Genomic DNA, 23,732 nt, shown 5'->3' on the forward strand with positions numbered 1-23,732 from the left:
GAACATTGACCCTCTCCCCAAGTGGTGGAGAGAGGACACAGAAGATGTTCAGTGCTCTTGTACATTTGACTCATAGCTGCTTGATGTGTGGTATAAAGGTAAGCTTATGACCAAAGATAAGCCCCAAGAATTTTGTCTCAGGAACTCGGGAAGCATAACTTCACCGACACGGAGTTCAGGATTGGGCAGAATACTTTGTTGGCGGCAAAAGTGCATGCAAACGGTTTTAGAGAGAGAGAAGTTAAACCATTTGAAGTGGTCCACTTCAGTTAACAATTGAGAGCTGTCTGTAGTTGCCACTCAATAAACCTCATGTTCAAATACTGACACGAGATGAGGAAGTCGTCAACATAGAGACAGTTTGCAACAGTAATAGGGAGTTGTTCAGTGAAGACATTAATCTTCACACTGAAAAGTGTGACACTAAAAGCATAGCCCTGAGAGACTTGTTCCTGTAGGAAAGAAAGAGCAAGTGTTGAACCCACATGAACTTAGAATCACTGCCCATTAAAAAATGTTTAATAAAAAATGGGTAAATAGACATGTAACCAATATAAGTGGAAGTCTCAGAAGATGCAATACCTCCATGTTGTATTATAAGTTTTCTCAAGGTAAAAAAACACAGAAAAAAAATGTTGTTGCTAGAGAAAGCAACTTCCCTGATCGATGTTTCAAATCTAATCAGGTGCCCATGATGGAGTGCTGTTGTTGGAACCCACACTAAGTGGGTGAGAGGAAGTTTGATTCAAGGAACCAAACAAGATGAGTATTAACCATCCTCTCTAAGATTAAACAGAAACAGCTCATCAAAGTACAGTAGTTTGGACAGTAGTTCAAAGAAATCTTGAGTTCCTTCCCAGGCTTAGGAAAAGAGAGTATGATTGCATGTTCCCAAGAATCGGGAAAAACATTCTTCTGCCAGATCCAAGTAAAAACAATCAGAAGAATTGCAAGAGAGAAATGGTGCAGGATTTTATAATGAATATCATCAGGTCTGATTGATGTTTTGCCAGACCAATGAAGAGCAAGCTTGAGTTCCATCAGGGTAAAGGGATGATTGTAGTCATAGAGACAATCAGCCCAAAAAGAAAGAGGCAATCACTCTGCCCATGTCTTGATGACTAAGAAGGTGGGGATGAAGCAGAAGTGCTAGATGTGCAAGAAAAATTTTTGCCGAGAGTACTGACCATCAGAGAGGCAGAAGTATACTGTCCACTAATCTTTTTAATCTTTTACCATATGACTTTGGAACTGGTGGTAGAAGAGATGCTGACTGTGAATTTAATCCAAGATTCCTTACCTGCAGAAACTCCTTGGATGGAGAAACCAGTGAGAATCTCTAACTTGGGTATGTTTTCTAAATCCCTCATGACGAATTCAAAGTAGCATGGGAAGTAACCACAATGGGCATATCCCCAATTGCCTTTGAAGGAAAGAGGAGTTCAGTGTGTTTGGAAGTGGATGTTTCCATCAATATGTCACAGAGGGAAGCTTTTTGACTGACTTAGAAGAGCCAACAAATCCCTCTTGTCCCTTCTGAATAAAAAAGGGAAACATTTACCCTAAAGGTTTGTCTGAAAGAGAATGTAGTGTAAGAAAATGAAGTACAGGTGTTACAATGTTGAAGATTGCAGCTCAGAATCTTTAAGATGTAGTCAATTACCTATGGACTGTTTTTTTTCACTATTTTATTTACATTTTTATTTGGGGGATCCATAATAAAGAAAGAATACTTTGGTGCCCACTAAACCCACCATGGAGCCTATAAGGGGACACACTACAGTGCCTAACAAGAACACTGCAGTAACACCAGGGTTTCATGAGCACCAGATACCAAAACACCAGCATCAGGTACAATGTCCACAACACCTGTTGAGAACATCCAACAATGGTACTTGGTTGATCCTAGCCCAAGTGAACCAGCCAACTGACCCTGGAGGGGCTGCCCTTCTACATGAATCAAGGCCAAAGTGGTGCATTAGGGTTGGACTCCTCAACCATCAGTATCCTCTCCTCCCTTTCTCATGTTGCCACACTTGGCAAATATGTGGGTGGATGTTTAGATCCCAGAGGAGGTAAACTGAAAGAACAGAACCTTCTCTGGGAGGTCCCCTCACCATGTATAGGAATCCACACTAAGAGAAAACAAGGACAGGAAAAACAAACCATTAGATTACTTCAAAAACGTTATGTGATAAGTTCCAAATGAGGACAACAGTATAGTGAATGTCGAGTGAAAGAACAGCTACAGTGGACACAGGTTTACTTGGATCGTACGAGATTTCCAAATTAATAAAGCTGGAAGTGTCTGTTGTAATTTCAATTTTCATTAATCAAAGTGCACCTGAAATTATTCAGGTCATCCCTTTGAGCAACTCATCAGTATCAAGGCATATCAATGAAATGAAAGATGTTGAAAAACAACCAGTCACATAAATACAGGTTAAAAGTTTTCTCTGCAAATTGATGAATCCTGTTTACACGATAATGAAGCCCTACTGATGACATATGTTAAAATTTTGGATGATAATCAGCTCAGAGAGGAAATGGCTTTTGTTTGAAAGCTTGCAATAGACACCAAAGGTGAAACAATTTTGGAAAAAGTGAAGAGTTATTTCAAAGAAAACAATATCCCTCTTGAAAATATAATGGCTTGTGTAACTGATGGTGCTGCTAGGTAGGTAGGAAAATACAGAGGAATTTTTGCTCATATAAAAAATACTCTGCCTGAAGTTTTTTGCATATGCTGCATGGTTCATAAACAACATTTGGTTTCAAGGAACTTGGGAGGGCTTTTTTATGACTCTCTTGCCATTGTAATAAAGGCTATCAACCTTATTAAATCTCAAGCACTTGAAGATCATCTTTCCTGACAACTTTGTGAGAAAAGTGAAGACAATTTTGAACACCTACTAATGCATACAGAGGTCCGTTGGTTATCAAAGGGGAATTGTCTGCCATTTTTTTTGCACTATGGGGACCGTATTGTGTCATTTTTAAGTGATAAGCAGCTTGGAGAAAAGATCATTTCTGGTAAGTGTGACAAATTTTTATCTATCAATTGAATTTGTTGAACAAACAATTAAAAGAAAAAAATGTAATCTTATATTTTGCAATGAGGTCATTACTGCTTTTCTTGGAAAACTAAAGCTGTACTGGAGTAATATTGGATGTTGTAAGTCCATGCAATTTCCTCCTTTGGCCACCGTTGACACTGAACTGCAAAATGACTACCTTTCTGTGTATGTGGAACATTTAAAGTATTTGTATGGTGATACACAAGTTTGGTTCAGTGGCCTACTGGATATGAATATTCAAAATTGAGTGGTGGATCTCTTTAGGATGAATGTGGTTTATGTTGACATCACATTACAAGAATGTCACAAACTGCATAGTGATTTAATAGTCCAATTCAAATGTGACAAACATTATTTCTGGATAAGTAGATAAATAGCTAATTAGTTTCCACAGCTCCAGGAGAGAGCAAAGTTGTATTTTGTTGCTTTTCCCACATCTTACCTGGTTGAATCTAGTTTTAGTTGGATGACTTATTTGCCATAAAAATATGTAACAGCCTTGATGTTGTGAAGAGAGGTGATCTTTGCTTATCACTAACCACATTGCAATCAGGTATTCCAAAAAAACTTTCAAGTGTTTGTTTATCAGGCCCAAGGATCACACTGAATAAAATGTCAATGATTGACAGAATACTTTTACTTGCATGAGTAAACAATATGTTATAAACAAAATTTTAAAAACAACCCAATATTGTAAAATAATATTATAAATATATTATAAATCAACAGTGTGGAAATGAAGTAACTTTTTTCCTAAGTAACAGTATCTATGAAGGATGGAGCTACAGAGATAAATCAAACTCAAAAGAGACCACAAGCAAAAGAAGGTTGAGATACACTGCACTAGATCAACCTGCACTATCCTTGTAACATTTACTTACATCCAGAAAAATATCATTCTGTCCCCTTTACTTCCTGAACTCTACCAATTGCATAAATTAAAATAATTAAATTTTAATAATAATCACAGCAATATTCTAAACATTCTGAAGGAAACAAAACCTCTTCATAATATGACTGCAGATTCAATTCAGACTGAAAGTAACACTGCACATTCATTGTAGTATGAAATCAAACTGAAGTTTAAAAATATACACACAACTTCAGTCAAACATTATTTATTAAGGAATTTACTACTGTAATATCATATACTAATAGCAAGTTAAAAAATAAATTACTGTACAAAATAATACCAGTGACAGAAAGGTCCAACTAAAGGAGTGCAGCCATACTCTAAAATCACTATAATGTGTACATAATAATATTGACTTTTATACCTATAGTGAATTCATACTTATAAATTTTTACAACATGATCTACGCTTTGTTTTAACCTCTGAGCCAAATTTTGATTTTATTTCCTATACAAGAACTTAACAGCACAAAACCTATCATTTATTTTTCACTCTTCAGACTGACAATGGTAGAAGTCAGGAACATAAGTCACTTATAGCTATGTGATACTACAGGATTAGACAACTGTAAATATACACACTATTGTTGAGCTTAGAGCTGGGAGACTTAATCTTTTAATAAATATAATTTATTACCTATGAGCAGCAGTTACTTCAATTAGTGTCATATAAAGAAATCATTTAATATGATAAAAATAATTGATTTATTGATTAGTTGCTCCAAATGCTGTTGTTTTCAATTATTACAACAATTAATTGAAATTATGATTAATTCAACTGTCACAAAAATAATCAGCTGATAAAATTAGAATTTTCAGTTGTTTGTTGTATCCAGGTATTCAATATATTACCATTATGCTTGTTTGTTAAGCACAAACCCACACAATAGGCAGGTGAGTAGGATGACTTGTAATATGATAGTCTGGTAACATTTCCCATTGCCACTAAATTTATTATTTTTGTCTTTGTTACTGCAAAACTGCTACTATGACTAATTTTGAACTTCTAATTACAGAGAAAGTAACTAGATGGAAACATCCACTGCCACCTCTCTGACTACTTAAGTATTAAATAAAGTGTTAGTTTACTATTTCTTTACAGTGAAGGGACCTTTCCGACTTAATCAAATATGCACATAATATCTGAAAATTATAATATATGCCAAGAACTAACACCCAAATGAGGGCAGGAAAGAAGGCAGCAAAGTTGGGGTGCATATGCAGTCCATCAACAGGTGGCTCTGGAAATGTACTGCCCAACTCATGATAAAAGGAGTGTACCCAGCCACACATGTGAGGACTCAAGCATCAATCATCATCATACACTCTCAGGAACCAGCATTTGGGGAACAGAAGGAAAAAGGGTGCATCAGTCAGAGGGGCAAAGTCCATCATCCAACATCTAACAGCATCTGGAACTGTACATTACGTCCATGATAAGATGAGCATCAGCACAACACCACCACCTTACTCCCAACTGATTGTGATTGAGCACACTTAAAAGTAAGCTACAAACTGGAAAGTGCTAAGGACTTTCATATGCTGCCAGAAGAAGGAAGAAATAGCATGTTGGAGAATCTGGAGGAACACTGTGCCAAAGGCAGTGCAATGGCTGATTGCAATATCTTATCTGAGATGGGCAGTAATCCCTGTCTAGCTGGTTGTTTCTTTGAAATTAAGCACAAAGCTACACAATGGACTGTCTATGCTTTGCCAACCACGGGTATCAAAACCTGGTTTTTAGTGGTGTGAGTCTAAAGAGATGTCACTGTTTCACTGGAGGATAATCCCTATCTGCTTTACTCATGTTAGTCCATAATTGTATGGGCCAAAACGAACATAGTTATGAAGCACAATACTGTGAAGCATACCTACAGTTAGTCTTGTGAAACACCCCATCTTATCAGTGAGCATACATGACACACAGGTCTTTGATGCAGATTTAAGTGTAACTGGTGAAGAAACACTCACCACAAAACAAGATCCTGATATATGAAAATGACATCTGCAAAGAAAAGTTATAAAAAAGAAACAATTATCAATAAATAGAGAAATTGTGGAGCAAAAATTGGCAACAGGAGGAAGACGAAACACACAAAACAGAAAACAGTCAGGTGAAGATAATGAACAGTAATTTTATGGGAGAGTGGTCCACGTATCAGTATGAATAACATACTCCAAAAAGTGATATAAATGAGCATCAGGGAAATGGGAACATGACAGATATGATGTGAAGAGACAAAGAAAAGATATCAAACATTAAATAAAATGGAAGAATAAGCCAGGTGAATAAACTGGCAAATCAAACCTGTAAGGGTAGTAGGAGACTGGATCAATAGGACAGGGACATATAGCAAAGAATAAACAAATGGAAGTGAGAACATGTAAAGAATCAGTGTGTACCAAATAATAGCAGAGCCCTAACCAGGCAGAAGAGGTAATCAGGGTTGGATAGTTATAAAGGTGTGATATGTGAGAAAAGAAGATGAGTGAGAAGGTGGAAATACCCTCCCAAGCATCTGAGGTCTTGGGCTGTAAAGAACTGTTTGAAAAAAGAACAACACAAGAATAGTGAAATAAAGTGAATGGACATCAATGGTGAACACATCTGATGGACTATGTCCACATAGCAACAGGAGGAGGAAAACAATCTTGAAGCAAATATGATGAAAGAAGCAGATGCATAATGGCTTGAACAGAAGTAGGGTAAGGGCATAGAGGACAAACCAAGTAGCTTCTCATGAGAGAAACTGAGCATGAGAGGCAGAAGTAGTCTGCAACACAAAAAGTAGCCAGTCATCCTTTTAACTGTGGAAGTGGAGGTCTTAGGAAGGATGAAGAAAGGTAAACCTAATGACCACCTAACAAAACTCTTAGGAAGCTGAGACAAGCCCAAATAGAAAAATCCTGAACTGTAAAACACAATCTTGATGGAGAAAATTAAAGTCAGGATGCAGGGGACACAAGAAGGTACAGAGAGACCACCAAACCATTTGTTATCATCTTTCATAAATCAGGAGTGAAACTCCATTGAAAGGACAATTATGACTCCCTGGCTAAACAAGGCAGGGATCAAGAAGCAGTTCAGAGCCATTACCTCTATGACATGGTACTAGTCCCCAGATTTCTTGGGGACAACAAACAGATGGGAATAAGAACCCAAATGATGGGAAACCCCAGGTTGATGGTACCATTGCAAAGCAGATCCAGCTTCACCATTGAAACATCAGGCAGTAAACTAAGTCCCAAATAGATGGTAAGGAAATGAAATGGTGGGACAACAGAAGAGAAGTACTGAACACACAGGACCACAATAAAGACCCACCATGTAGGCAAAGGAGAAGAACCAAGCCCTCACAGGATTGGAAACTATTACATAGCCTCTGAGACTGTTGGTTGCCCACAGAAAGGTGCCAAAAGTACTGACAGTGAACCCCAGAAATATGAGAGTCTAGAATCCAAAAAGTAGAGGAAGGAGGAGAGTGAAACACAGGAACATGTTCAAGAGGGAATTGGGATGTATGGGAGGTCACTGAGAACAGGAAGAAATGCAATCATGCTAACTCAACTATGATTATCAAAGAGTCAGGAATGCCCTAAAACCTCCTGGTATAATAAAAGAGCCATGAAAATCACACAACAAGGAGAGAAGCAAATGAGCCAGCAAAAAAGGGATCCCAACTTCAAAAATGTCCCAACAACACAGGAGCTATGCTAGCAAGGAAGGATGGATGAGGAAAGGCATATCATAGTGGAAAACAGGAAAAATAATGCTAGAAAAAGTAATAAAAAATTGGGGATAAACTACTGAAAGAATAAGCAAGTAGAAATGCTGCAAGTCTAAGAAGGGAACACAGAACAGTGATATGTCACAGCAGGGTCTATCAGAATACATGAGAGTTATGCAGTACTCTCCACCCCAAGCATAACTGTTTCTAAAATGACTTGTGTGAGCCCCAATAGCCAATTAGGGAATTCAAACAATAGATATTAACTCATTGGTGTAACACTGAAAAAGGCAGGTGAGGAATCAGAGGGTAAAGTACAACATACCTGAATTATTAAGTCAAAAAGAGAGAGAGGAGGCCTGGGCAATTCCCCTGAAATGAAATGTGACAGAGAGGCATAGCCAGAAGAAAACAGACTGTCAAAATACACATTCTCATGTTCAGGCATATCCTCACATAGTAATACAGGACAATCATCCTGTGTAGCAATAAACTGCATAAATGCAACCAACTCCCTTCAAATAGAGATATTACTTCCTCAGCAGAAAAAGCATGCCCATATGTCATTTGGAGCTACAAATTCAAGTCAAAAATAACTACAAAAAGATTTGAAAAACACAGAAAAAAATGTGTTTGAAATAACACTTGAAACATCAGTAAAAAATTAATAAACTAGTATATGAAAAAATGATGCAATTAATCTACACAAACTCAAAAAATGAATAAGCAGCAAAGTATGAGCAAAGGCACATCCCATCAGTAAGACAACAAATTGAGTGGTGGTTGTGGGCTGCACAAAAGAGAAGACACTTGCAAGACCAGGAGATGTGTCACAGTCCTATTAATCGAAGGTTACTGCATGATATCTTCCATGATAACATGCAAATGTCTCACATGAATACAAGCGAGAGTATCAAGTCTAGCAGTGAGCAGTATATGTCAAGAAAAACTATTTGTAAGAGGCAATATCATATCAGAAACATGTTTCTTGAGTTGAGGTAGTGATTAGGTTATTTTTCACATTTCAAGTTGTACATTTCATTAAGTATAATATTCTACTGATAGGTAAATGCATTTGTTGTTACTTTGTACTTCACAGTGGATGATAACAGCACATTTTTACAAACCTAGAAATAAGTTTATTCTACTTTCACAATCCATACTGTTATCACAATATTACAAAAAAAAAATCATTTGATCTTATGTGTTGCTATTTAACAAACAATACATCAAAGGCAAATACAACAGGAAGTAAAACCACTCTTCTTGTACACAATTGTCTTACTTTGCTTATAACAGCTGATTTTCTGCATGTAAGGAAATTTTCAGGATGCAGAGAACTGAGAAAAAATAATGCATGAGCTTTTAACATTGAAAACAAGTTAAAATAAGTGCAAAAGTATACACTTTTTAAACAATATTCTACACTAAATCCTCACTTAGATGAAATAGAAAAATAAAAACCTACCTTTACTATTAGTGTCTGCAAGTATTGCTGAATACTTCCTTTCAGTTCCTGTAGACACTGGTGTTCTAGCTTGACCTTTAAGAAGTCCACCAGGAGAAAGTGTTTTGAAGTGTGAAGTGGTACTTGCAGATCCTGCTGTCATTTCTTCAACTTCTTGTTTCACAAAAGACATGAACTCTTTCATTTTTTCTAAAAGAAATGACAGAGTTTTGAAACATGTTTTCCCTAACTCAGGATTAATAAATGATGTTCTCAATGTGTTTACAATGATAGAACTTGCTGGTTAAAAATTATCATATTATATTTATTAAAAACGATTGTAGTCCATACACATACATTTTGTCTCGAAGACCATGCAAAACTGAAAAATGTTTTTGTGTACTAGATAGCAAATGTAACAAAAAAAAAAGTGAAAGATCACACTTTCCAATATCCAATTTCCAATATTTCTGATAACACTTACCTCTACTTACACTTTAGCTTTATCCCAACAATAGGTTCTCTTTTATGCCTATCTAAGCATTGACATGAATTATATTTCACTTGCTCTGGTCTTTACACCCCACTATAACACTCCTAGTGATTTTAATCTTGGAACTCTCTCCACCTACATTAATGTGCCCTCAAACCTGATCCAAAAATAAGCTTCTCATTATTCTTTCTTACTTTTTTTGAAACAAGCAAGATTATCAGACCCAAGCACTGGTTACAGTGGGATAGTGTGAGAAGAGGTATTACTAGAAGTGTATTTTTGATATAGGTAAATGTAAACTCCTCAAACACTTATCTTCTTTCAAACATTAACTAGAATCCCACACTGAGGGTAAGATACCCACAGAAAGCATCTGCATATAAAAGCAGGTGTGCAACATTGATATCTACTAAAGCACACTAGTGGGGGTTGTCACTACTTTTTGAACTGATATGCTCTTCAGTTAGATAAAGTGAAATTTAAATATGCATAATAAAGGCTAACTGGCAACACAGTCAACATTGTTCATTAATTTGAAATTTGTCCAAGTCCGAACCACCAATACAAGTTCTGCATCTTATCATTGGATGTACAGGGTTGAGGATGTGAAAGTAAATCCAAGGTGTAGTGTCTAAGGCATGGGGACTGCAATATGATATGACTGTATAAGATGATGATGATAAGAAGAGAACATGAAAGTTACACGATGATGCATATTGAACCTCTGGAATTATGAAGAGAAGTCATGTAACATCTATGTGGACAAACCCTCACTCCAACCTAAAGAATGGTACAAAATGGTACTAAAAATTACAAACTCAAGCACTCAAACTGAAAGTTTCAGAATGTCCCATGCGAGCCACAGGAATTATGAAGAAAAAGAAAGCAACATCCAATCAGACCAACGTTAGGGAAAAACCGTCCAGGTTTAAGGTGAGGGAGGATATCCATCTTTGCCCTTTTCTCCTTGAATGAAATAAAGAGTACAAAGATCTTTCAGGATGATTAGCCCTCTGTCCACCCCTTCAATGACCAGAAACTAAGAGTAGTTAGAACCCCCCTTTCTCCACTAGAAGGGGGAGGAGTTATTTTGGACAGTCCTGAGAAATGTGCCAAAACAGTGCAACAGGTGAAGCAAATTCCCTATTTTGAAAAGCAAAGCAAACCTCAATTTGTTCAATTTGGAAAATAGTAGATATGCCTTACTCATGATAATCCATGAGTGGTAGTGCAGTATTGTATATTATACTTAATATAGAACAATTGTTCACCACCTTGAGAACGTCAAAGCAGTCATATGACACACTCCATCTCAACAGAGCTCACTACTACCAGGAATTTAGTTATCAGTCATCTCACCTCTTAGTGGGATTCAAATAAGAATGATGAGAAGATCCCTGAAAAGAAATGAAGTTACCTACCACTATCACATCTGAGGTGAGGAATGTATAATAACAGCCAAGTAGCCAAACCCATTTGTATAAACTGCTGAATCCTGTAAATACTGCAGTATAAAGATGTAAGATGTGGCAATGCAAAAGAGCTGCCAGGAACATCAATATATGCTAAACATGATGAGATGAAACCCTAAGAAGTCTCCATGCCTTCAGTGAAAGATCAGAGTAAGCTATCTCAATCAACTGATGAATCCAACTTGTCAAAGTAACAGGGTAGAAGTCATGTTTTACCCAGTTATCATAATGGATGCATAACCAGTGAAAGAAAGTCAGAGAGCCAAAACAGAGCATAAAAATTATCCAAATCTGAATAATATTATAAGTTGTAAATAGAAAGAAGATAAATATGAGAGAAGGCCTTACCTCCTTCTGTTGCTGTTGAACTTTTAGATAGAAGAGGCCTATATAGATACAAAAAACACAGTATAGTTTCTTGTGAACAAGAAATATAAATACACCTGAACACTGATGCCCACTAGCTTACAAGAGAAAATATGTTGTAAGTGAAAGACAAAATATGTATAGGAAACATGATCTCAAAGATTCATAAAGGGGACATATTAATGTATGTTAAACTACTGTGATATTCCAATTAGAACCTGGAAAAACTACCAGGTTAGATAACTAGAAAAGATTTCAAAAGATGTGACAAAACTTATCTCATCTTAGAAAAACAAAAAAAAAATATCTGATAAGGTAGCCTTATCCAAAATAACAAACAAAGGCACAAATCTTTGTTAAACAAGCACATCAAAAATTGAGAGACATGTAGTGCACCTGGATGTGAAGGGTTAAACCTATATCTTAGATGCTGCTGATGATGAGTAAATTACTTCCTTTGATAAACTTCCAAAGAAGGATGTCAAACTGAATGTGTTAATAAAGATGCTACTCCAGACATCAATCCCTAATGTCATACAATGGCCACATTATGTCAGGCATGGTATGAAGTTGAAGAATGCTGACAGCTGAATGAAAAATGTGTTGGATTGTTTTGAATTTTGTGCAAAGCTACACTGGGGCTAGCTGCACTAGCTATCCCTAACTTAGCAGTGTACGACTAGAGAAAAGGCAGGTAGTCATTACCACCCATTGCCAATTCTTGGGCTACTCCTTTACCAACAAATAATGGGATTGACTGTCACATTATAAAGCCCCCATGGCTAAAAGGGTGAACATATTTGGTGTGACAGGGATTAAAACCCACAACCCTCAGATTATGAGTTGAGTGCTTCAACCACCTGGCCACGCCAGGCCGAAAAAAATGTCCAACTATGGTTGCTGTAAGAGAAATGGCCAGGAAGAAAGGAGAAGAATTTGATGGAACTTGATGTAAATCAGTGCCAAAACCTTGGGGAGTAAATGAACTGGAGAAAATACAGAAAGATGAAGACCTGTCCAGTAGGACAGGAGCTGAGCAGTCCACTGTGTGGCAAGAGTATCAATCTGTGTTAACTCTAGATGAGCAGATGCAACACAAAACTGATGGATGAAGCATCCATTCCATAGGAAGAGTTCTGTTTGGACAAGATAATTAGTCAACCACTAGATTCATTATACCTGGAACATGACAAACAAAGCAAATAATTTGTTGTTTATATAATCAAAATAGAAGAATCATTGTTAAAAAACAAAGATCTGGTGCAAGTTCTACCTTGCTTTGAAGTGTACAAAATTACTGTGGAATTATCAAAATGAAGCATTACCATCTTCCCTCAAAACAATTCGAGATCTTGAGTCATAGCTCATTGAACTGCTAAAATTTCTGAAAGATTGAGATGAAGAGAAGCTTCCTCTAGTGTCCAAAATCCCTAACTGAATGAGTATTGTGTGGGAGTAAGAATACTTCTTTTTAATAAGGAACCCAGCCCTCAAAATGTCTGATAACAGAGAAATACTCAAAACATTACACACATGGCATACTATTTGTAAAAAGGGTGAAAGAGGTGGAATGTCTGTTCAAGATTCCCACTAGCACACCCATGATCTCCAACAAGCTCAACCTCAACACCAACAAAAGAAAAACAACCAGACTGTATGTTACACTACCTATATGCCTTTAAGAAATACTATGTCCTCTGTAGAAGGTGGTTCCTGCTGATGAACAAGTAACATTATACTTTTGATGTAAGCAGAGGAGGGGCATCAGATAACTCTGTGTCTGATACACAAACATGAATATTCATATTCTAAATGTCTCAAAAAAATAAAAAAACTCAAGCCCCATTAAAAAGATCTAAATTACTTCAAACAAAAACATTGCAAGTGTAGTAACAGCACTGAAGAGAAACCTACAATAAACATGTAAGATCATCCTTGTAATTTCTGCCATAAGGAAAAAGTACAAAAATATAAAGGAGAACTTGTATATGGATCAGGCATTGAGGGTGCATTGAAGTGGGTAAAAAGAGTCACAAGATTAAAATCACTAGGAGATATAGTAAGGTATAACAACTGCAGCAAGCAACATAAAATTCATACCAATGCTTAGAAGGGCAAAGAAGAGAACCTTTCATCAAGATAAAGCTAAAGTGTGAAACAAGGTGTTCCAGAATTTCACATTTGATACAGGATTAACACTGATACACTGAGCAGAGATGCATGGTACTGGTCAAAAATAAAATATGCTGAAATATCATGATATATGATGGAAAAAACCTATCAATATATATATTTTAAGACTTGATTGGTAGCTTTAAAAAGGGCAAGAATAAAACAAATTTCAAAAAGAGATTAATCTTCATCTTGCTTCATGAAAATTTGGGATGCATTTTCTGATTTTATGTAAGTTATAAGTTTATAGGCATAAACAAAATACACATCCTGTTTTTTTGTGCAATTTAGTGTTTAGAATGCCTTGAAGATAAACTAATAATGCAATTCTTTGGGTAGAATTATGTAAAACTAATGGAAACTATCAGCTCTGCTTACTTCAAATATGTTACTCCTCTCAGAACCAAAACCTTTAGCATTCACAAAACATAAAGGTGTTGTTTTCAAACAGTAAATTGCAGTTTTTGTCATCTTACATTATATTAAAATAATGTACAGTTTATCACAAAACTTGCACCTTTATGTGTACTGGTCTAAACTGGTTTAGGTGATAATGAACTGATGTGTTAGTACAAAATGGGTTAAACTGTGCCAACATATATGATCTTGGTTCTTTCCATGACATTAAAATATTGTATTCACATCATAGTATGATAAAAATATATTAAATTTTTATAAACCCCATCCAATATGGCTAAGAACTGCTCAGTTGTTTTTTTAAACCTATAATTTGTTATAAGCACAATGACCTATCACATTGAACCACATAACCACACTTACCATGATCCAAAGAAAGAAATCAAATGTGTATCATGCTGAATTTTTTTTTCAAGTTTTAATTTCAGGAACACATTTTATTGTTTTAAATGCAATTTCTAAAGCAAAGGCATGTTAAATGGGTGTGAGGTTAACATTTTCCCTATCTAAAAATGTACTTTTCACAAATATCTATGCCACTACGGTACAGACATCTTACACCCCATTCCACTTCCTACATGTTTATGTGTGTTCTAAGCTTTTATACAAAACTCATAACCCAACATGTAAAAATGTGCACACTGCCAGTCTATACTGCAAGCAGCATTAAATTATAAGATTTTACTCCTTTGCCAACAGAAGGATAACACATCCTCTCTACCTATTACTCCTGTTGAACACTTTGTCTCTAACAATAACTTGCTCTTGACAAGGCAGAAGAGACCATGTGAGAAGTGGGAAGAGAGGGTGAGTGGTTCTATGAATGGGTAAATGAATATTTATCTGACATATTTGTAGGTAAAGCAAATGTTATCTTCAGAAAACATTACTCACCTCTTCACAAAAATGATAGTTAGAATTTGACAAACTAAAGATAATGGTGTGTGAGGGATCAATATAGAGAAAGAAATTAATAGGATGAGCTCTTATCTGAGAATATAGTAAAAATAAATCTCACAGAGCATACCTTTCACAATGTGTACAGGGAGGAGGGGAGCTAATGGGTAAATCATCCAATAGATGAACTCCTCCATCTCAAGCAAGAAATATTCTTTTCCCAATATGAACAGTAGTTCAGAAAGGTTGTGTCAAAAGAACTTTCTACATAATACTATAGTGTTGAAAAGTAAAGATAATGTAGAGACTGTTCACCACCTACATCTCCTAGAGATTGACAGATGACACAAGGGCAATATCTCAAACCATACAGTATACAAGAAATACTTACAAGCATAATAAGGTAGGAGAAGAACATTTCCCCTACACTACTATAATATATCAGTATAGAAGAGTTCATTGCAAAACCATAAGCTAGTAGACCAAACATGAAAAATCTCATTATATAATTACTCATTGAAAATATATATTACTGTCAATAGGGACAGCAAAACTTGGCCATGAGTGGGTTTGGAACTACAATTACTGCTGTTTTTTTGTTTGTTTTTCTGTATTGGATGGTAAATACATACTACTGAAGCAGCCTTGCAAAAAAACTGAGATCTAAAAAAATAAAGCACTGACTACGAACAGATGAGATAACACTTTCAATATGCAGATTTTGGGAGAGGAAAGTACTTGCTGTAAGGCAACACCAGCAGTGTTTCATCCAGTGGAGGCCAGCCAGAAAAAAAACAACAAAAAAAGACCTGCCTGTTTAAGGATTGTGAGAAAATAAAAATCCATGATTTATATTAATATGTACATTGTTTTTTGTGAAAAATTACAGCAAATATGTATTTTTTAGCAAAAGACTCAAAACCTCTTGTCTTGTATACAATTATTCTAGATGACATCTTGTGGTGTGAGGCACAGAGCAGTTTTGCCACTCTGATACTTTTATCTATATGATGCCTGTATATTGGAGACGGAAACAGTTAAAATGAGTCATGCCTTCATGTTAGGTTTAACAAGAAAATTTCAAAACTGACCACACAGCTGATGGAGCTGATCAGAATCTGGTTTAAAAACAATCTCCGTACATCATTTTAGGAAAAGGTTCTCCATAAGAGGGGAAAGAAAGCATATAAGATCACAACCAAAACAAATTTAATGATCTTATGATTATTTAGTATTTCTAAGATAAATGTAATTAAAAAAGTGAGTTTCATTAAATGACTGACATTTACTTGGTGAAAATAATATGGCAAGTCATCATGTTTTGGAATGTATTTCTAAGTTCTACAATTCAAACAATAGTTATGCCTTGTTTAACATAACAGCAGTTTATGATTAACCAACCTGTTAATTAAGAATGGTTGTTTTGGAGCCAACTTAACAAGATTTTTATTTAACTTTATGAGAAGTGTTTTAGTTACTATCAAAAAATATTCCCTCTGGTCCGGACAGTAAAAATTCTACTTTTTACATGTACATCTGTAGCTCAGCATCCTAAAGATGTCATCATGCTCAGCTTTACCAATGATATGCAAATACTGATTTACATTAAATATTTTGTTGCTTGTATTTATATAAAAACTAAGACCATTAAATGGTATAGAGCATATTAATTTAAGCAATATCATAGTAACTGTAACAGAATAAAATGTAATTAAATCCAACTTTGCTTTCAACTATGTAAAATGCAAAAAAAAATCATTTCTTACTTTTACTCTATATTACAGTTACTGGAAACAAAAATCTTATTTCGACTGTCAATCTAGTTTTTGAAAATAATTTAAATTCTTTTATATATCAAATACACTTGTGCACTTTATTTTAGTAATCCTCTGAAATTTAATGCAAGTATAAATGTAATAATTCTGGGCACACAAGTTGTTGTTTTTTTCCCATATGAAACTCAATGCACTTAAACTAGCCGAATGAAAAACACGGGTACAATTTTAACAAGTAATATCTATTTAATGTTGTATTTATATATGGTTCTTTTGTAAATTTTCAAAAATGACAACATATTAATAAATTCATCAAGATGTATATGTTAATTGTTTGCAAAACATCTACAATTACTTCACAAAGCTAGGCAATTCATTCAATTAACTGATTGTCTATGAAGAGCAATTACGCTAATTAGTATCATATAATCTAACTAATTAACTGAAATTATGACTAAATCAACTAATTGAAATTAGTATTTTGAATTATAATGAATTTGGTTGTTTCAGATATCCAAGTAAAAGTGATATTGTCACCAAATTTGCTCACCCTACCTTTGTAATAGCAAGCTATTAAGGCCATCTACTGCTATCACTAATGTTTAAATATTGAGTGGGAGACGTGGGGGGTATGCAACTTCCTGGCAGTATCTACTTCCAACTTTTTTATTATTGGTTGTTTGTTTACAAAGTGCTGACTAGAAAAAAGGCAACCCACTAGAAGCACTTGTTGCTAACCATTTTTGTTGTTGTTCTTGTTGAACTGCTGACTAAAGGTGAGACAACTAGTGGCAGCACCCATTATTAGTTTTTTTCATTTACTTTTACCTACAATTGTTGCAAGAAAACTCTACAAATCAATTACTGGAACATAATCAGCTAATGGGGTCATAAATCAGTCAATTAACAAATACCACTAACTGTCCAGCTATAATTACCTGTATACTTAACATTTTTCCTTAATAATCTTCCAGCTGTTCTTTGAATGTTTGCTGATCCTTCTCTTTCAGAATTTTTAAAATCTTCTTCATCTAAAACTCTGCTATTGTAATTATTTTTATCAAGACTTCTATTCTTTCTTTCTATTTCTTGTTCTATTTTTTCTTCTTGTGTCATTTGAGTTTCCTCTGTGTCTTTAGCATTTAATTTTATATCTGACTCAAGATCCTGATATTTTATTTCTTCACTCTCTGTTAACCTATGTTCATTTGATGGCACTGACTGACTGACTTTAGAGGTTTCTGTAAGTGAATTTAATGGTTTTACCAACATGGAATTGTCTGTAACATCTGAATTTTTTCTGCATTTTTCTTTTTGTCCTACAGCTTTCACTTCCTGTTCTGTATTTGTAGGTGTTCCTCTATGTGCAAATGAGTTTAAGCTTTGTGCAACATAATTTGTCCATTTCAAGTTAAGGTTGGGTTCATCAGATGGTTCTGTAATAAAATCAGCATCATTAATCTGAGGTACTACACTCATCATTTCATTTTTCACAACCACTGCATCTTTATCTGAATCTAATTTCTCATGTTTTAAAGTATCAAGATATCCCAAACAAGTAATGTTTTGAAGCTCCTTAAAGTTTCCCCCTACTTCTAGATGATTTTCATGGGATTTTTGCATAGTGAAATTAACTTTGCTATAGTTTTTTTTAACATTCTCATCACCTATAGCTGTTGGAATAATGTCTCTATCTTCTCCAACAACTTCTTCACTTTCCAACTTTTCAATAACCATTTCACCCTGGTCTACAGGAAAAATGATTTCACTTGCTTCACTCTTTACTTTCTGCAAATTTGTCTTTTCCAATGTCTTTATTAAGGATTCATGATCCACATTCAGAGTAACCTCATTTTCTTTCTTTATTACATCTAAACATCCTTGAATATTTGGTATGGACTGATAATGATCATCGATGATATTTTCTTCTAGAATTTCATCTTTTATCTGAGCTTGACCCTTCATTTCTGTACTGGAAAAATGACTATCTTCTAAATATTTGTTTTGTGATTCTTGTACTTTCCACTGATTGATTAGCTTCCTATCCTTAACAGGCTCACTTTCTTGCTCATTAAATGAGGCAGTATCCCATTTGAGTGATATTTGGCCCTTTGCACCAAAACATTTATCATTATTATCTTCATCAACTATATTTCTATGCAAAGAATCAGAAGTGCATGATAAAGTATGTTGTGAATGTGATGAAGATGAGTTCAATGTGTCACTTTCTTTCTGCATCCCTTTCTTCTGCATACTCTCTTCTAAAATGTTTGTAACATCCTTAACTTTACTTTCTTCTACATAAACAATTTTTAGTTCTTTTGGAGTTTTTAATAATGCAGATTTTTCTTGTTTATGTTTCTCAGTGTGGTTTTTAACTTCCAAAGGTTTTGTCATCTGTTTCAATGCTTTATCCATAACTGAAAAGACAGCAAAGAAATGGCTTGTTCTATAGCCAAAGAGAAAAACTGCAAGAGTCTTGAAATCATAGACTTTTCACAATTACTGTAATTCAGATTTCCAAGTTACCTGAAAGAAAAATATTAAAGCTTTAGAATCTTGTATAAAAGTGCATGAAAAATAAGTGTAAGAATATACCAATAATTTTTAAGTCATCTTTATGCAAATTAGTTTACTTAATGATTGATATACTGGCTCAGAATCAAATCTTAAAATTCAAAATTCATCTAGAAAGTTAAAATTCCGTAAAATAAAAACAAACATGAGACTTAGTATACTTCACTTTTTCTTTTTAATATCACACATATAATTTTTATTCCTATAAAAAATAGATATTACTCAACTTGTATGAAAACCCAACTCACTAAAGAGTACAAATTATTTTCTAAGCAGCGGTATTCTCCTCATAACCAGCAAACACCCATAACCTTAATATAATCAGAAAATTCCAATAATTTATTGATCATTCCTTCCTTTAAGTCATTCACATAAATTGAAACTTACAAAGGTCCTAACACTGAGATCTGAGGTACCTCACTCATGACATTAATCCAATCTGACCAATATTAAAAACAATAAGTTTATGAAATGCACCAATTAAAAATTAGCTCTAAAGGGAAACAAATTCAACACTTGTGGACAAAAAAGGCAATACCCAACAAGATGTTGGCAAATCACTTAGTAAATCAAAAGAAAAGTTTAAGGAAAAAAGTAAGAATTATAATTTTCCTACACTGAAAATGCATTTCTTCTCTCATGCAAATAGGTATTCTCATTCAGTGCAAAATTTTTTTTATGTATGTACAAGCCTTCTATCTCCCCCTCCATTAAAACTGACTGATTCCAATGCAAATCATCATGCATCAACCCTCCACCAAGAACTGTATAACATATTCTCATCATACATGTGGCTCCCTCTATTTAATTCTACCAAACCATCACTTTAAAATTTTATCAGTCTTCAGTAGAGAGAAGGTGTAAGTAGAGGTAAGTAGCTTTCAAATATACATTTTCAGTGTAGAAAAATCATAACTTCCAATGCAATGCATTATACCATGCACATTGCAAGAATCCCACATTGAACAGGTGAATGGACTGGCGCAAGTGAAAAAAAAAAGTATCCTTTTAAAGCATCTAAAAACATTCCTTAAGATAAGACAGTCAGATCCTGAGGTCTGATGAGGGGAAATGCACCACTTCTAAATCAGGTATACTCTCCATTCATCATAGAAAAATGTCACATATATGGGTAGGAAGTAAAGGAGCAGATCCAAATGGAAGTGAAATATGGCTGAAAGTGATCCAAACCATCCAATATTTAAAAACTCAATCCCATAAACTATAAAAGTGCGTAAAATGAAAAGAATGTGCCACTAAGTGTAGAGTGGCTTGGGCATGACATACCATACACAGGAAATGAACTATACCCAAAACTCAGGCCAATGGGAACCAATGTCCATGTGAGGAAAGGACAGAGGATGACATTGATGGAAAGTCAACTACATTCCAAAATCAAGCCATCTGGTGGGGGTAGCAAAAAGGATTATACTGTTTTCACCTTAAGTTATTGAGACTGGAGGGATTCTTGTACCATCCAACTAATAAATCTAATATATTGATTTGGGGACCCATCATCTGGTATCAAAAAGATTTTTACATGACATAAGCTATCTCCCTCAAAAGTGAAAGTGACAGGAAATACCCTAAGCATATTTACATCATTGAAATAAGAATTAGTTGTCTGGTTGGTTGTTCAGCATTTACTGATGCAAAGCAACTGGGCTATCTGTGCCAAACAACCAGTAAAAAGATAAAGTCATTAAAATATGTAAAAGGAATCATACTAAAACAAGAAATCCAATTAAAATTTTAAATAGAGTTAAAAAGGCCAATACCTTTAAAAATTTAAAAACACAACTGAGGTGACAGTGTTACCATCACCAATTACACTATCCAATGTCAAGGGTGAAACCATGTTAAAAATATGTTTAAAATAGTGCTGTCAGTCTCAATCGTAATGATGGCATAACAATAAAATCTGGGCTATTGTGACACAGCAAAAGGTGATCACACAGACCTCATATTGGTGCATCAGTACCAGATAAAAGAAAATGATAAGTTAAAAACTGTCACCAATGCATAGCCTATCCAGAATAGCTTCCTCTTACTGATACTTATGGAAGCTAGTCGGCCAAAGAGCAACAGAAAGTTTGATCTGGAAGTCAGTTGCCAACTGGTGCCAAGCCAAGCCTTGAATACAAGACTGTAGTCCATATACGGGACAGGCACAGTAGTGATAGTACCATAACAGACATACTCAACTGTGCAAGCTCATTCCCACAAATACAAATGTGGCCTAGTATCCAGAAAAACTGGATAGAAGTAGATAATAGAGAGAAATGGGCCAGTTGGTTTTGAATATCGATGCAAACAGGGTGAGAACTGATGTGAAATGATTTCAGGGCCAATAGAGAACAAAGCAAGTGAGAATAAATAGTACAGTTCATGTGCTGCATAGCTTCTATGTGATCCAGGGCAAAAGAACAGCATACAATTCAGCAGTGAACATATAAGCTGTAGAGGGGATTCTGTGTACAACAACCAAATCACAACAAACCATGGCAGAGCTCAGAGAGTCACCTGATTTCAAACCGTCTGTATAAATGGAAGTGGAAGGATGGTGTGTTGGTGTGTTTTATTATTGCAAAGCTACATTGGGCTATCTGCTGAGCCCACAGAGGGGAATCAAACCCCTGTTTTTAGCGTTGTAAATGGAAGGATGGTTCAAAATATGTTTGGCACAGAGAAGGCAATACTTTCAATCAGGAGTATCTGTCTTCTTCATGTGACTCAAAGAAAGGTCACATTTGGGGATGGTAATTAGCCATGGTGAGATGGAATGATCAGTGGATACAACTATGTTATCCAAGGAGAGATCCGATTCATCCAACTGCAGCTGGATACAAAGGCCAAAAGGAACAATGGCAGATCATTTGTTCTGTAAAAGCATGACCCAATGAGGAAGGAAAACACAACCCCAGGTGGGATGCCATGTTAAGGACTGAAGTTGTAAAGCATACAGTAAAGACTGTTGCAAATGGCATAGGTGTAGAGAAGGTTCATGATGCCCAGTGTACAAACTCTGGACTGGAGAAGTGCATTAAGCCCCTGTGAAGAGCCGAATGCCCTGATGGTGAACAGGGTCCAACATCTTCATGGCCAAGATCCTGGCAGAGCTGTAGACCAGAGACCCAAAGTCCAGTTTAGTGCCCTTGTATACTTGACACATAACTGTTTGATGTGTGGAATAAAGGTTAGCTTACCATCAAAGATAAGCCCAAAGAACTTTTCCTTAGGGACCACAGAGAGCACAACTTCTCCTAGTCAGAGCTCAGGATCCGAGTGAATACCCCATTGGCAGCAGATGTGCATACAAACAGTTTTGGAGTAAGAAAAGGTAAAACTATTTGCTGCGGTAGACTTCTGATAAAACTGACAAAAAATGTGGAAATCACTGACATAGAGACCCTTTGCAACAGTAGGAGGGAGTTCTTCACTTATGGCAATAATCTTATAATGAAAAGTGTAACACTCAAGAGACAGCTCTGAGGGACTCCAAGTTCCTGTGAGAAAGAACAAGAAAGTGTCGAACCCATACAGACTTGGAATCACTAGTTTATTAAAAAATGTTTATTAAAAATAGGTAAATGGCCACACAACCCATACAAGTGGAAATCTTGCAAGATGCCATACCTCAATGTTGTACCATAAGCTTTCTCAAGGTCACAAAATACAGAAGCAAGATGTTGCTGCTTGAGAAAGGCTTCCCTGATTGATGTTTGAAGTCTAATCAATTGCCTATAATGGAGTGCTATTGTTGAAACCCACACAAAGTGGGTGAGAGGAAATTATTTGATTCAAGGAACCAAACAAGATTAATATTAACCATCCTTTCCAAGATCTAACAGAGACAGCTCATCCAAGCAATTGGACAGTACTTTGAAGGAATCTTGGGTTCCTTCCCAGGTTTAGGAAAAGAGAGTACAATTGCATGGTAACAAGTATTGGGAAAAATATTCTCCTGCCAATATCCAGCTAAAAACAACCAGAAGAACTGCAAGAGAGAGATGGTGCAGGATTTCATAATGAATATCATCAGGTCCAAGTGATGTTCTGCCAGACCAATGAAAAGCAAGTTTGAGTTCCATCAGGGTAAAGGGATGATTGTAGTCATAAAGACAATCAGCCCAAAAGAAAAGAAGCAATCACTCTGCCCATATCTTGATGACTAGGAAAGCAGGGATGAAGCAGAAGTGCTAGAGGCAAGAGAAAAGCTTTTGCTGAGAGTACTGCCAATGCTCTGGGCATCAGCAACTTCCTGAGCATCAGAGAGCCAGATCAAAAGGGGGGCAGAAGTATACTGTACACTAACCTTTTGAATCTTGTCCCATATAACTATGGAACTGGTGGTAGAAGAGATGCTAGATGTGTATTTAATCCAATATTCCCTCTGGCT

General features: G+C 35.6%; 1 protein-coding gene across 4 annotated transcripts in view; it reads right to left on the minus strand.

The window, feature by feature from the left end:
• Nucleotides 1–23,732, minus strand: part of LOC143229643 (uncharacterized) — a 75,241-nt gene that overhangs the window by 41,242 nt on the left and 10,267 nt on the right. For all 4 annotated transcript variants that reach the window (XM_076462251.1, XM_076462252.1, XM_076462253.1 and 1 more), the window contains exons 2-3: nt 17,695–19,285; nt 9,186–9,374 (exon numbers count right to left, since the gene is read on the minus strand). In XM_076462251.1, coding sequence (XP_076318366.1) covers nt 9,186–9,374; nt 17,695–19,174 — 1,669 coding nt within the window. In that variant the 5' untranslated portion in view covers nt 19,175–19,285. The remainder of the gene's footprint in view (nt 1–9,185; nt 9,375–17,694; nt 19,286–23,732) is intronic.

Source organism: Tachypleus tridentatus, chromosome 10 (assembly GCF_004210375.1).
Source record: "Tachypleus tridentatus isolate NWPU-2018 chromosome 10, ASM421037v1, whole genome shotgun sequence".
Lineage (NCBI taxonomy): Eukaryota > Metazoa > Arthropoda > Merostomata > Xiphosura > Limulidae > Tachypleus > Tachypleus tridentatus.